This window comes from Prinia subflava, chromosome 22, assembly GCF_021018805.1.
Source record: "Prinia subflava isolate CZ2003 ecotype Zambia chromosome 22, Cam_Psub_1.2, whole genome shotgun sequence".
In the NCBI taxonomy this organism is placed as follows: domain Eukaryota; kingdom Metazoa; phylum Chordata; class Aves; order Passeriformes; family Cisticolidae; genus Prinia; species Prinia subflava.
In genome coordinates this window covers 5217247-5230254 of record NC_086268.1, presented here as the reverse complement: position 1 = coordinate 5230254, position 13008 = coordinate 5217247, and the positions used below count along the sequence as shown (strand labels likewise).

General features: G+C 42.5%; 1 protein-coding gene across 6 annotated transcripts in view; it reads left to right on the top strand.

Annotated features, from left to right (window-relative positions):
• PKNOX2 (PBX/knotted 1 homeobox 2) overlaps window positions 1-13008 on the top strand; it is an 87200-nt gene that overhangs the window by 59399 nt on the left and 14793 nt on the right. For all 6 annotated transcript variants that reach the window (XM_063417930.1, XM_063417926.1, XM_063417931.1 and 3 more), the window contains 3 exons: window positions 100-207; window positions 6037-6176; window positions 10857-11028. In XM_063417930.1, the coding sequence (XP_063274000.1) occupies window positions 124-207; window positions 6037-6176; window positions 10857-11028 (396 nt within the window). In that variant the 5' untranslated portion in view covers window positions 100-123. The remainder of the gene's footprint in view (window positions 1-99; window positions 208-6036; window positions 6177-10856; window positions 11029-13008) is intronic.

Genomic DNA, 13008 nt, shown 5'->3' with positions numbered 1-13008 from the left:
CCCCTCCTTTCTGTCTTTCCTTTTCCCTGCCCTTTCTGTGGGTTTTTCCTGTGGGCAGGGATCCCTGGTGCCCCAGCAGCTCTGTTCTCCTGCCCGCAGGGTCTCGATGTGATCCCAAGCAGGATGCACCATGTCTCCCCTGCACCAGCTCTGACCATGATGGCCACGCAGACTGTGCCTCCTCCTCCCTACCAAGACACCCCGCAGGTGAGTGACCTCCAGAGCCCTCAGCACCCCAAATCCTGCACTGCGCACCTTGATTTCCTAAACAATGGCACCCCAAATCCTGCACTGCTCACCTTCATTTCCTAAACAATGGCACCCCAAATCCTGCACTGCTCACCTTCATTTCCTAAACAATGGCACCCCAAATCCTGCATTGCTCACCTTCATTTCCTAAACAATGGCACCCCAAATCCTGCATTGCTCACCTTCATTTCCTAAACAATGGCACCCCAAATCCTGCATTGCTCACCTTCATTTCCTAAACAATGGCACCCCAAATCCTGCACTGCTCACCTTCATTTCCTAAACAATGGCACCCCAAATCCTGCACTGCTCACCTTGATTTCCTAAACAATGGCACCCCAAATCCTGCACTGCTCACCTTCATTTCCTAAACAATGGCACCCCAAATCCTGCACTGCTCACCTTCATTTCCTAAACAATGGCACCCCAAATCCTGCACTGCTCACCTTCATTTCCTAAACAATGGCCATTACAAAATATTTCACCCCAGAGCGTTTGTCTCAGAGACTGGCAGAGTTAAAACCCGCTGGAAGGTTTTGGGTAAAACTGGGGGGTTTTTCACTTTTAGTCTTATATCTTAAGCTGTGCTAAGGGAAGTTTAGGGTGGATGTTAGCAAAAAGTTTTTTACTGAAAGAGGGATAAAGTGCTGGCATGGCCTGCCTGGGGAGGTGGTGGAGTCACCATCCCTGGATGTGTTTAAGGAAAGACGGGATGTGGCACTGGGGCCATGGTTTAGTTGAGGTGTTGGGGCATGGGTTGGACTTGATGATCTTGGAGGTTCTCTTCCAACCTGGTGATTCTGTGATTCTGTGATTTTGGGGTATCTGGGTCTTCTTGCAAAGCTGACATGGTGGCATAATTGTAACCAGCAGGTTAATTAGCTGGAAAGGTGAAAGGTTTGATTAAACCAGGCCATGTTTAGTCATAGGAATGGCCTTTGATTTACTTCAGTGCCATCTTTTAATAACCTGTGGCAGGGGAGAGAAAAGATTTCATCTTCAGTGGTGCTCTAAGGGGTCAAATAATTTTTCCAAGCATCGTTATGGAGTCAAGTTATTATAAGAAGAGGAGTTTGTCTGAGAGAAGCTTTTCTGGAGCATCCTAGTGGGCTGAACTTGGGACTTAAGGATGGATTTTGGAGATGGTCCTGCCCCTTGAAGCCCATCCTGAGATTTTTTAGATGTAAATTTATATCTCATTTTCGCTTTTCCAGCTACAATGACTGAACAGGGCTGTTCTGTATTGTGCACCAAGCAGCTCCATGCTCAAAGTAGCTCCTTTTTTTTTTTTGTTCATATGGAAGATTTCAAGGTTTTCTTAATTTACCACATTTCTCATCTGCAGAAGCAGAAAAATCTCCCCCCGTTCCAAAAAAAAAACCCAAACCAAAAAACCTCTCAAACTAATCAAACAAAAAGACCCCCAAAAAACCAAAATAAAAAACCCCAAACGTCTAAGCCTGTCCTCTGCAAGCTAAAATAAATAAATTGACTTTTACACCCCCCCTTGGAGCCACCCGTGTCTCCTTTCTCCTCATTTCCTTCGGTGGGAAAAGGTCACTCCTCACAAACGACACCTCGGTGGGGTTTTATGGCTCCTCCAACTTCTGTGTCATCATTTACTCGCTTCGCTGCTCTGCCTCCAGTAGGGCTTTTTCTTTTTTTTTTTGCTTTCCAAATTTTTTTTCCCCTTTTCTCGCTTACACAGCGGGGAGCCACGGCTCCGTTTGAGTCCTAATGGGCAATTTAAGGACTTTTAAAATAGCCGACATTTTCTGTAGCATCCTTTGGAGACGTCCCCTCTCCCTTCCCCATCCCTGTCCCTTATCTGCCCCCCTCTTTTAATACTTTGAATTTTGGGGACCCTCAGGAGCACTGCTGACCAAATCCTTCCTTTTTTCACCTTATCAAGGGGGTTGCTCAAGCGTTTCTTTTTCTGTGTAGCGGGTCTGGAGGAAAAGCTGCAGCCAAGAATTGATTTTTTTTTGACTCGTCTGCGACTGCTGTGAACTTTTCACCTGAAAATTTGGGATTTCTAGGGATTGGAAAAGCAAATTACACAAATTTCCTCTTCCCAAAAGTGAGGAGGGCTGGTGATAAATGGAAAAATTATTGATTATCAGAGTTACAATGAGCTCCTCCTCATCAAGGGAACCACTTTGGGGAGAAGAGTGATAAAAAAATGGGATTTGGGGAGTTTTGCTTTCAGGTTTTACAGCTGAGGCTGTCACTGTCAGAAACAGGCAAAAACGAAGCTGAAATGATGGGAAAAAGGATTTCCTGCCTTTTGGAAGGAAAAAAAAGCTTAATTAATCTGGAATCTGCTAAAGGAGTGGAACATGGAGCATCTTTTACACCAAGAACAGTCACACTCCTTGAGTTCTCTACCTGTTGAAAATTAAAATCTGCATTAAAATCAGTTTTCTGTAATTAATGAGAACAAAAAGCTGAGGAAGTCTTCAGCCATTTCATTGGCTACAAGAGGTTGCTTTAAAAATAAGTATTTTTAGCATAAAAAGTGGCGAAAGCAGCTTTGCTCTACCAAAAAAATGCTTTTTAGGTGGTCACAAGAGGAACAAAAAAGGGAGGAAGCAGGATTAATTAATTAATTAATTATAAAAATATATTTAAGAAAAAAAGTGTTATTAAAAATTGGTTTAATTTTTCATAAATTTCAACACAGAAAGTGCTCCCCAAGTGGTTACAATAGTGACAAAATGATAAATAAATAAATGGGAAACTTATTCCATAAATATATTTTGAAAAAAAATTTAAAAATTGGATGGAGAAGTTAATTTTTCATAATTTTCAACACAGAAAACTGTCCTCCCCCTAAAATGTGATTTTATGGGGTTATAACAGGAACAAAAATTTAAAAATTATGAATACAGTTCTATATTTTTAATGTAAAAGCAACAATTTTTTTTTTTTAAAAAGTTACAGGTTAAAATTTGGGTGGTGATTGTGATTTTTCAGTAGGAGCCACAAACCCCACCAATTCCTGGTGTCCACAGCAGGTTTTTGGGCTCAGAACTGCTGTGTACAACATCCCACTATGGAATAGGGTAAATGACATTTTTCTATATTTTAAATCAAATTTTTAACATCTTTATAAAACATTTTTGATTTTCACATCTTTGAACACATTTGTAATTTTAAAATTAAAAACTTTAAAACTTGACTTTTCCAATAATTTTGTAAGCACATTTTGAACATATCTGAAATGTATTTTAACAAATTTTTGATAGTTTATGTAATTATTGCCATCATTATAATTTTTCTTTACTTTTTTTGTTGCTTTTAAAACATAACTTTTTGTGCTGGTTTTTTTCCTTTTTTTGTTTACCTTTTTTTTTCTCCCTTCTGCAACTATTTTTGGCCATTTTCCAGAGGGGAAAAAAAACCAAACCAAAACCCATTTGCGTTTTTTTATCAAAATTTCAACTCTTACACCCAAATGCTTCCTCCTATTTCCCATTTTCCCCCTACCAGGAACCTTTCCCTCCCCACCTGCTCCCTCAAATTCCATTTTTTGCTCCATTTTTTGCTCCATTTTTTGCCTTCCTCCCTATTCAGCTGCAAATCCTCCCCATCCCAGCATCCTCTCACCTCTTTTTCCATAGACTTGGAATTATTTTTGCTTTTTTTTTGGTTCTTTTCTTTAGTCCAAGGTGAGGTAATGGCTTCGGAGCAGCCCCAAAGGAAGCTCTTTTTTTTTTTGGGTAATAGCTCAATTAGTTGCAGACTTGGCTGGAAATATTCAACTTGGCAGGATGCAAAAAGGGCTTTGGAATCCTGGTAAATAAGTGTGATGAGGGAGGGAAAAAAGGGGAAAGGTTGGGGGGAAAAAGCCATTTTTCCCTGCATAAGTGAATTTTTCCACGGAGATAAGAGGGAGAAAAAAAGGGGAAAAGGGAAGGAGGGTGAGGAGATATTCAGTGATGTGGCTGGAGCAGCCCAAAATCTCCATTTTGGTTTTAAATGGAAAACGGGGAGGGGAAAGGAGAAATCCCAACTCCATCAGGAGGGGGATGTGAAACCCAAATTTCACTCATTTCACTCATTTCTGTGAGCACAGGGGAAGAGGGACAGAGATTGAACCTGTTGGGAGAGTTGGAAATTAAATAGAGCCAAGTGAATTTGCAGGTGCTGGAGCCCAACTTTGGAGTTATGAACAATAAAGGAGATTGAAAAGGAGAAAAAAAAAAAGGAAAAAAAGCGACAGCAAAAGGTCAGGCAGGAGATATTAAAGGCAAACATTTTAAAAGCAAAAGGTATCGTGGTTTTGGTCCAGCTTGGGTTTATAAAGTTTTACATATTTGTGTATAAATAGACATATATATACATTTACACTAATTAATGACATGATAATTTATGTATATGTATATGAATATTTTTATATATTAACAACCACACATAAATTTAAAGGCGTACTAGATAAATAAATAAAAATATGTATAAGCCCGTTTCTAGATAAACACAAATAAATATGAAAGAGTATCAGACAAATAAATAATACATATTATATCAAAACACAGACAGGAAGAAACATTGTATAGACATAGATGGTATATAATTATATACAAAATTAAGTGTATTAGACAAATAATTATATATATAATGTTTAGCAAGAACCAGAGCTTCCTTTTGCTCCGTGCCTCAAGGGAGGACTGAACATTTACAGGTAAAAACAGGCAAATACTCATTTTTTCACAAATTTCAGCAGAGAGGCCAAAATTGCAATATTTCAATATTGCAGTATAACCACTTTGCAATAATTTTCCACTGAGATTTTAGGCTGAAACCGCTGGATTTGGGGTGCTGCTGATGCATTTGAACCTCAATTGTTTCAAGTTTTCCCGGATTTTTTTTTTTAACGGAGTCTTTTGATGATAACACAAAGACCATGTTCGTCTGAAGTCTGACAGCACATAATGGTCTTCATGTTTGAACTGTGACAGCAAGTAATTCAGATTTTTTTAAAAGGATTTGATAGTTTTAAGTGAAAATGCCCATAAATTGGTGTTACCCTGCTCCAGAGGGCGGCAGTTTTGGGTGGTGCTGGAAGGATTCTCAGGGATTTGCAATGGCACAATCACATCTCCTGTCTTCAAGATTCCTTTTTACCTAAAATCACTGCAGTTTTTAAAATAAGCACAATGTTTGTTGTCAGGGTGATTTATTGTGATTTTATTTTATTTTATTTTATTTATTGTGATTTAATGTGATTTATTGCACATCACATTCCCATGATGGCAGCATCAAGGCTCAAGTTGAGTGATTTGGACACGGGCACCAAGAAAAGTTTGGTTTTTTTTTGGCTGTGTTCTCACAGCTCCGAGGTGACTCATGGGCTTGGCGAGCTGGAAGAGGCTCGCCTAATTTGGGGATAAAATTAAAAATGGCTGTGTCTAGACAGCAATACCTGCTTTGAAAGAGCTCTTGGCAAACCACGGGGTTGCGGCCGATTTAATCTGGGGCTTGTGTGAAACATCCCTTCCCAAATTACCCCACACAATAAAGACGGGGGGACTTTTTCCTGTATTTTCCTCTGATGAAAAGTGGAAAAAAGTGGGGGGAAATGTGGTAAAAACCTAAACCTCCAGTTTCCAGGCAAAGATGAAATGCCTGTGCATGTTTTAGCCCCACCAGAGCGCTGCATCGCCAAAATTCCGTGCAGAACGCCGCGAAACCTGCCGGGAAAGCACAACAAACCCTATTTTTATTTAATTTTACCCTCTTTTTTCCTTTTTCCCCCCCTTTTCCTTTATTCCCTGCCCTCCCCAGATGACAGCCACAGCCCAGCAGCCCACCAAAGCCCAGCCCGTGCATCTCACCACGCCGGCGGCGGCCGCCACCGCGGCGGTGCCGGCAGCGGGCGGCGACCCCCAGGCGCAGCTGGAGGCCGACAAGAGGGCTGTCTACAGGTGAGGCAAGATAATTGCGTTCATTAAGGCCTTTTAATTAACGGCTTCATTGTCGTAGTGCGGGGTGGTTGCATTGGTTCGGTGATGCATTAATTAATGCATCGGTTACCGGATCGGTTGCATTCGTTGTTGTTGTGCATTATTAATCTGCTGTTCTTCCAATGCATTCATTAACACACGGGAAGGGGGGAATTAGCAATTAGCTCCTTTTTGGCAATAATAACCATTGATTGTAATGCGTGGTGATGGAGCTCCTTCGTGGACTTTGTTCTGCAGCATCTCTGCCTCTTCAAAATATTCAGAAAACTCCCCCCAAATTAACCTTTTTTGGGGGCAAAGCCGTGGGATTTGGGGCTGAACAAGGAGTGAGGTCACACATTAACCTGAAATGTGCAGTTCCTGCATCTCTACAGGATGTGGGCAGGGATGGGCAAGGGCTGGGTGGCTCCTCCAACCCCTTTTTTATCATTTTGGGCATAATAATATATTATATTTTAATGTATGCAGTAATGTTATTGCATAACTACTATAAGTAATATCCTAATTATGTAAATAGTATAATGATATAAGTAATACGTAATTATACAGGTGATATGTGATAATTTACAATATTAGAACGTAAAGCAGTGGTATAAGAGTAGCAATATTGTAATATAATTAGGATTAAAGTTTAAGGTTTAGGATTAACCTATCAATGGCCAGGGCTGTGGGGGCTCGTGAACCAAAAAATTACAGCTCGGACTTGAAGGAATTAAAATGTTTTTCCTCCAAATATTCAAATATTACAAGGCTGAATGGTCTGAAAAGGTGGATGAAAGTGTGGAATAAACTCACTCTTTCCCAAGAAAACACAAAGGATTATTCACTGCAGGTCTCCCAGTGGTGGAAATCATTTCCTCAAAGCAAAAGAAGCCATTTGAGGACACACCCACCTTTTTTTTGCCCTTCCATGAGGAGTTCTGCAACATTTGTGGGATAAAGGGAAAAAAACCAGCTCCCTCCTTGGAGTTTTCACAGCCTTAATTGGAAGGTCGAAGACATGCAAAAAACACCTTATGGGAGGAATTCCCCCTAGAAGAGTGGGGGGAAATTTGTTGTCCAGTTCAATGTGTGCACTTATTGCCCAAAACTGGATGCTTAGCCAAAACAACCCCACAAATATATTTCCATATAAAACAAATATATGCTACTATATATTTATGCTAAACATTATCTATTTACATAAAATTAACTTTTTTTTTGTTGAATACCCCCCTATCCAGTTGCCAAAATGCATGGTGTACACGTCATTGGGTATCAAATGCACACAAGGGTTTTTTTAGCCCTCCCAGGTCCGTTCCCCTCTGCCCAAAACAATGGATTTTTGTTAATTTTCAATAATTGCACCAAGGCAGAAGGCATCGGCCGTGAGCGCCGGTCGATCAAGCTGGAGGGAAATTGCTGGGAAAATGTGATGGGAAATATAAAAAGCGACGGACAAGTCACCCCCGCCGGGTTTTATGCCCTAGCAGGAGGTTTATCACCCATTAAAAAAATAGAAAAAAAGAGAAAAAAAAGAAGAAATCTTTTTTTCCCACACCCTCCTTGGTGTGGGAGCAGCTTGGCAGGGACTGGTCCAGCAGTGTCACTTCCCAGCTGCAATTCTCTCCCAGCTAAAGTGTTTTCTTGACTTTATGCAACAGCGGGGCTGGGACTTCCCAATGGATTTTGGACCAGAAAAGATGATGCTCCTGAAGGGAAATGACGCTTAAACCACCCGAGCACCACAAACTGGATTTTTCCAAGTGGGAAACGGCTGGATTTCTTTGCATTAAGTTTGGTTGGGGGGCTTTTTGTGGTGTTTTTTTGTTGGTTTGGGATTTTTTTGGTGTTGTTTGGGGTTTTTTTTAGGGGAAAAGGGGTGAAAAAATAGAAAATTCCTGTTGTGACGTGCCCACTGTGCTGCTGGCTCTGCTGAAGGTGGGAAATTAGGCCATTAGAGGAATTCATTCCTCTTTATTAGCCCGTGTCGAATCCTTTTTATTAGTGGCTGCAAACGACCTCTCTCCTGCAGGAAAATGTCAGGGCTGGTTCAGCCTTTTCATTTGGAGGATTCCCTGGCAAAAAAAAAAAACAAACCCAAGTAAACAAAACAGGTTTTTTTTGCAAAACCATAATCAGCAAAAGCAGGTTTTCTACCCCAAAACTCTCCTTCATGCCACGGGGGTGGTTTTCACATCAGTGAAAACTCACAGTGGGGAAAATCCTTCTGATTCCCCTCTGCATCCTGGATATCCATCTATTCCCCCACTGCAAATTTCACAGCAGAGAGGGGGTCCAGCTCTCAGTTTTTATGCCACAGCCTCCACCTGCCGTGGTGGGCCGTCCTTTCCTTTGCGTGGTGTGGCCATGGAAAGGCTGGAAATGAAGAAAACAGTGGTTAGGTTGGGTTTTTAGCCATGCAGAAATGAAAAAAACCCCACAAATTCCACGACAATTCAACATAAAGCTCATGGCAAACTCCCAAATTCCAACAGTCCTTGAGACTGCACTCAGAGGGTGCCCTTGGTGGCCTCCTTTAACCCATCCCTGGGGGTCTTGGCCCCCTATGTTCCCCTTGTATTTTTTTTAATAGATTTTTTTTGTTTTGTTTGTTTGATGCAATTTAATGTTATTTTATTTTGTTAGGGTTTTTTTTCATTTTATTATTTTGTTTCATTTAATTTTATTTTTATTTACTGGTGGATTGGATCAGATCGGATTCCACTTTGGCTTTTTTTTTTTTTTTTTTTAATTTTATCTCAGATTTTAAATTTTATTTTCAGCTGAACAGCAAACCATTCTCCCCTCAGCCATGTTTCTTCCTCCTCCTGCTCCCTGCCAGCCCCAAAACCTTCCTGGGTGCCTGCCCAGGGCAGCACTGCCCACGTTAGCAATACTGAGGAACACGGGGTGATGCTGCCACCGGCCTTAATGCAATGCAACCCCTCAAAGAAAAGGGGTTACAAATTTCTCAGGAGCTGTGACCCCTTTCTCCTCTCCCCAAACCCTCATCCTTGGGGTCATTCCCTGCCTCTGCCCCTAACTGATGGAGTGGTTCTGGGAATGGCAGCAGGCACCTGGTTCATAAGTCCCAATAATTCAACCTTCCGCCTGGAATTTGCCTTTCATATCCCCCGGCTAAGCTGCGGCGGGGCTGCTGAAATTATGAAATGATTTCCCCCCCTCGCCACTCTCTGCTCCAGCCTCGGTGAATCTTGCATTAAACCGGGATCAGGACAGATTAAACTATAATATGCTGTGGTATTAGCGGCTGCAAATGAAGACTTAGCCAAGGGGTTTAACCCCTTCGCCTGACTCCGACTCAAAAAGGCTGTGAGGAAGTGATTCATAATCGTTTTTTGGGCCATCTTTTGGAGATAAAATGGTGGAGCCCATCCCATTGTGCTCAGATAACTGGAGTGCTGTGGGAGACCATTCCTGCAGGAGCATTTTGCATTTCTGCCTGGAAAGACGCCATAAAACGTTTTGGATTTGGATTTGCACAGCTGGAGAGGCTCATTGAGGCTTGGCCTAAGCCGTGGTCCTCACCCTGGTGTTGTCCACGTGCTTTGGTGCTGTTTGTGTATTTGCATTTTATATTGCATCAACTTAGCGTCATCACTGGAGAGATTTGAATTTCAAGAAGAACTATAAATCTTTGTTTTCAAGACCATCTCATGGTAGGAAAGAAGTGGGATTTGACCCATCTTTGTGGACTTGCCAGAGGTGCAAAGAGACCTCTTGGTGGAGGAGCAGCCCAAGCTTGGTCCACAGGGTGCTGGAGGCAGATAAAAATCGCCATCCATCATCTCCAGAGGCATTTTGGGGTTAAACGTTACCATGGCTGAGCAGGTGCTGATGTCCATCCTTGAAAGGAAAAGCCACTTGGACAGCAGATGGCTCCAGGACATCTTGGCTATGTGCAAGAACAAAGCCTTTTTGCCTTTTAGGAAATGCTGACTTTGGTGCAATGATGGAAAAAACAAAGACATTGGAACAAGCCTGATGGAGGAGATAGTGAATTTTTCAATTTTTGACTTTTTTTTATTGCTGAAAGAGATCTAGGGGGAGCACTTCCAGTGTGGCTTGGGAGTGAGGTTTGCACCACCAGACTGAGAGGGGATGGATGGATGGGTGGATGGATGGATGGATGGATGGATGATGGAGGGATGGATGGATGGATGGATGGATGGATGGATGGATGGATGGATGGATGGATGATGGATGGATGGATGGATGGATGGATGGATGGATGGATGATGGATGGATGGATGGATGGATGGATGGATGGATGGATGGATGGATGATGGAGGGATGGATGGATGGATGGATGGATGGATGGACAGATGGATGGGTGGATGGATGGATGGATGATGGATGGATGGATGGATGGACAGATGGATGGATGGATGGATGATGGATGGATGGATGGATGGATGGATGGACAGATGGATGGATGGATGGATGGATGGGTGGATGGATGGATGGATGGATGGATGGATGATGGATGGATGGATGGATGGATGGATGGATGGATGGATGGATGGAGGGATGGATGGATGGACAGATGGATGGATGGATGGATAAATGAGGTGGGTAAAGATGGACATGGGATCTAAAGCCGTGGGTGTTATGGGTGGTCTCCTTTGTCCTCTGCAGGCATCCGCTGTTCCCTCTGCTGACGTTGCTCTTCGAGAAGTGTGAGCAGGCGACGCAGGGCTCTGAGTGCATCACCTCAGCCAGCTTCGACGTCGACATTGAGAACTTTGTCCACCAGCAGGAGCAGGAGCACAAGCCCTTCTTCAGTGATGACCCTGAGCTGGACAACCTGGTATAGGCAGCTGGGGCTTGGCAGATGATTTTTGGGGGGTGTTGAAAAGGTAGGGGGTCAGGAACAAACGAAGATCTACCACTGTGTCTTTGGGCTCCAGTGTTGGTTGTCTTGGCAATGTTTTCCACAGACCTTATGAGACCTTCCCCAAGACATTTTCCAGAAGATTCCACGTAAGAAAAGCCTCTCTGCCCCCTTTTGGCTCGTTGTCCCACACAACCCCCATAGGATCAATGAGGTTGCTGAAGACAGCTGGGATCACTGGCTGGTTTGTGCCCCAAAACTTCCAATCTCTGTAGTGTCAGCATTCTCATCTGGTTTGAAGTGTCATGGCCAGCTCATGTCCTAGAACCAGGGCAAAATAGTTACTTTTTCCATAACGTAATGGACATCAAGAGTTTGGAACACATGGTCTGGTTTTGGTGGATTCCCTGCCACATCAACTCAGATTTCTTACTGCTCCCATTGCTGCTGGAAGGTGCCTTAGAAGACTCTGCTTGGGGTTTCTCTCATGGTGACTTCAGGAAATATCCCCAAATCCTGTTATTTTGTCCGGAAAGCATCCAGATGTGGTCTCCATGGCAAATGTGGGTAGAAAAGTTCATCAAAGTCTTGATGCTCCACAAGCAAATATTTGAGGTCTGAAGAGGCAATTCTGTGCACTTCTCATGATGCAAACAGCAAAATACCTTCCCTGGGGGTGTTATGTGTGCCCTGGGACTTGTAGCAGAGGGATTTCCATCCCAGAAAAGAAGCAAAATCAGGCAATTCACAGGCTCCTTTTTCTAAGTATTACAGATACCAAGGAGGTGATTTTGAATGATGATGTATCACGAAGGGAAGAACTAGGAAAACTTGTCTAGGTGCAAGAACTACAGGGTTTTTTTTTAAAGCAAGAGAGGATTTCAAGGTGAAATAAAATCCCACATGTTTGTGCCCAATTTCAGCTTGTGGAGGAGAGTTTTTTGACATCCCTAAACCAAGAGTCTGCAGAATGCCCTCCAAAAACTTTGCAGACCAGGCAAAGCCCCTTTTGAATATTGCTAAAACCCTTTTGCAGTAACTTGTAGTCAAAATGCAAGTTACTGCATTCTGAGAAAAACAATGAAAAAAAAACCAACAAACCCCTGATGTTTTGGATTATTTCAATTTTTGGACTAAACAAATGCTGAGGTGCACCAACAAACCCCCATTGCATAAATTACATAAAAATGGGTGTAATGGTCTAGCAGGAAGAGACAAATGGAGCCAGGGGAAGAAAACAATCCAAAATTTTGGGAAAGGAAAACCTATTTCTGTACATATCGAGATGAAACATCCCCAGCAAATAGTCAGTGTAGAAAATGTATCCACACTGGCTATTTTCAGGTTTTTTTGTGGTTTCTAAAACACACCAGTTTGGATTTTAGGCATACTCTGAAGCAACTCTTCCTGCCAAGATGAGATTTGGCCGTGAGCAGTTGGATTGATCCCATGTATAACCTTGCAGCACTTGGTACATTCATGTTCATATCTTTCTATATCTATTTCTGTGTCTTTCTGTGTATCTGTATCTCTGTTTATGTGGGTTTACCCCAGTTCTAGCACATGGCTGGATGTATATTTTCTATCCAATGCCCAGAACTCCTCCATAGGAGGAGGAGCCATCCACCTCAGCGTGGGTAACCTGCATCAGGATAGAGGAGCTGGTTGATGTGATGCTGGAAAAGCACATTCCTGTTGGTGGGAGGCACGAGTTGAAGGGAAATTTGGGTTAGAAAATCTTGTAGTGTTCAAAACTCAATATTTGAACCTATTCTTGAGCTGACACTTTTCCTCTATTTACACTGTCCCTTTGTTGTTGTTGTTGTTGTTTTTTGGGCGTCGTTTTTTCCATTTCTTTAACCCCACCCGTTTGCCAGCAATCGGCGATGGCACAGCGGGGCTGAAAAGGCCAGTGGCATTAGCTATCATTAGAATAAGAGTCATGTATTTCCTCGC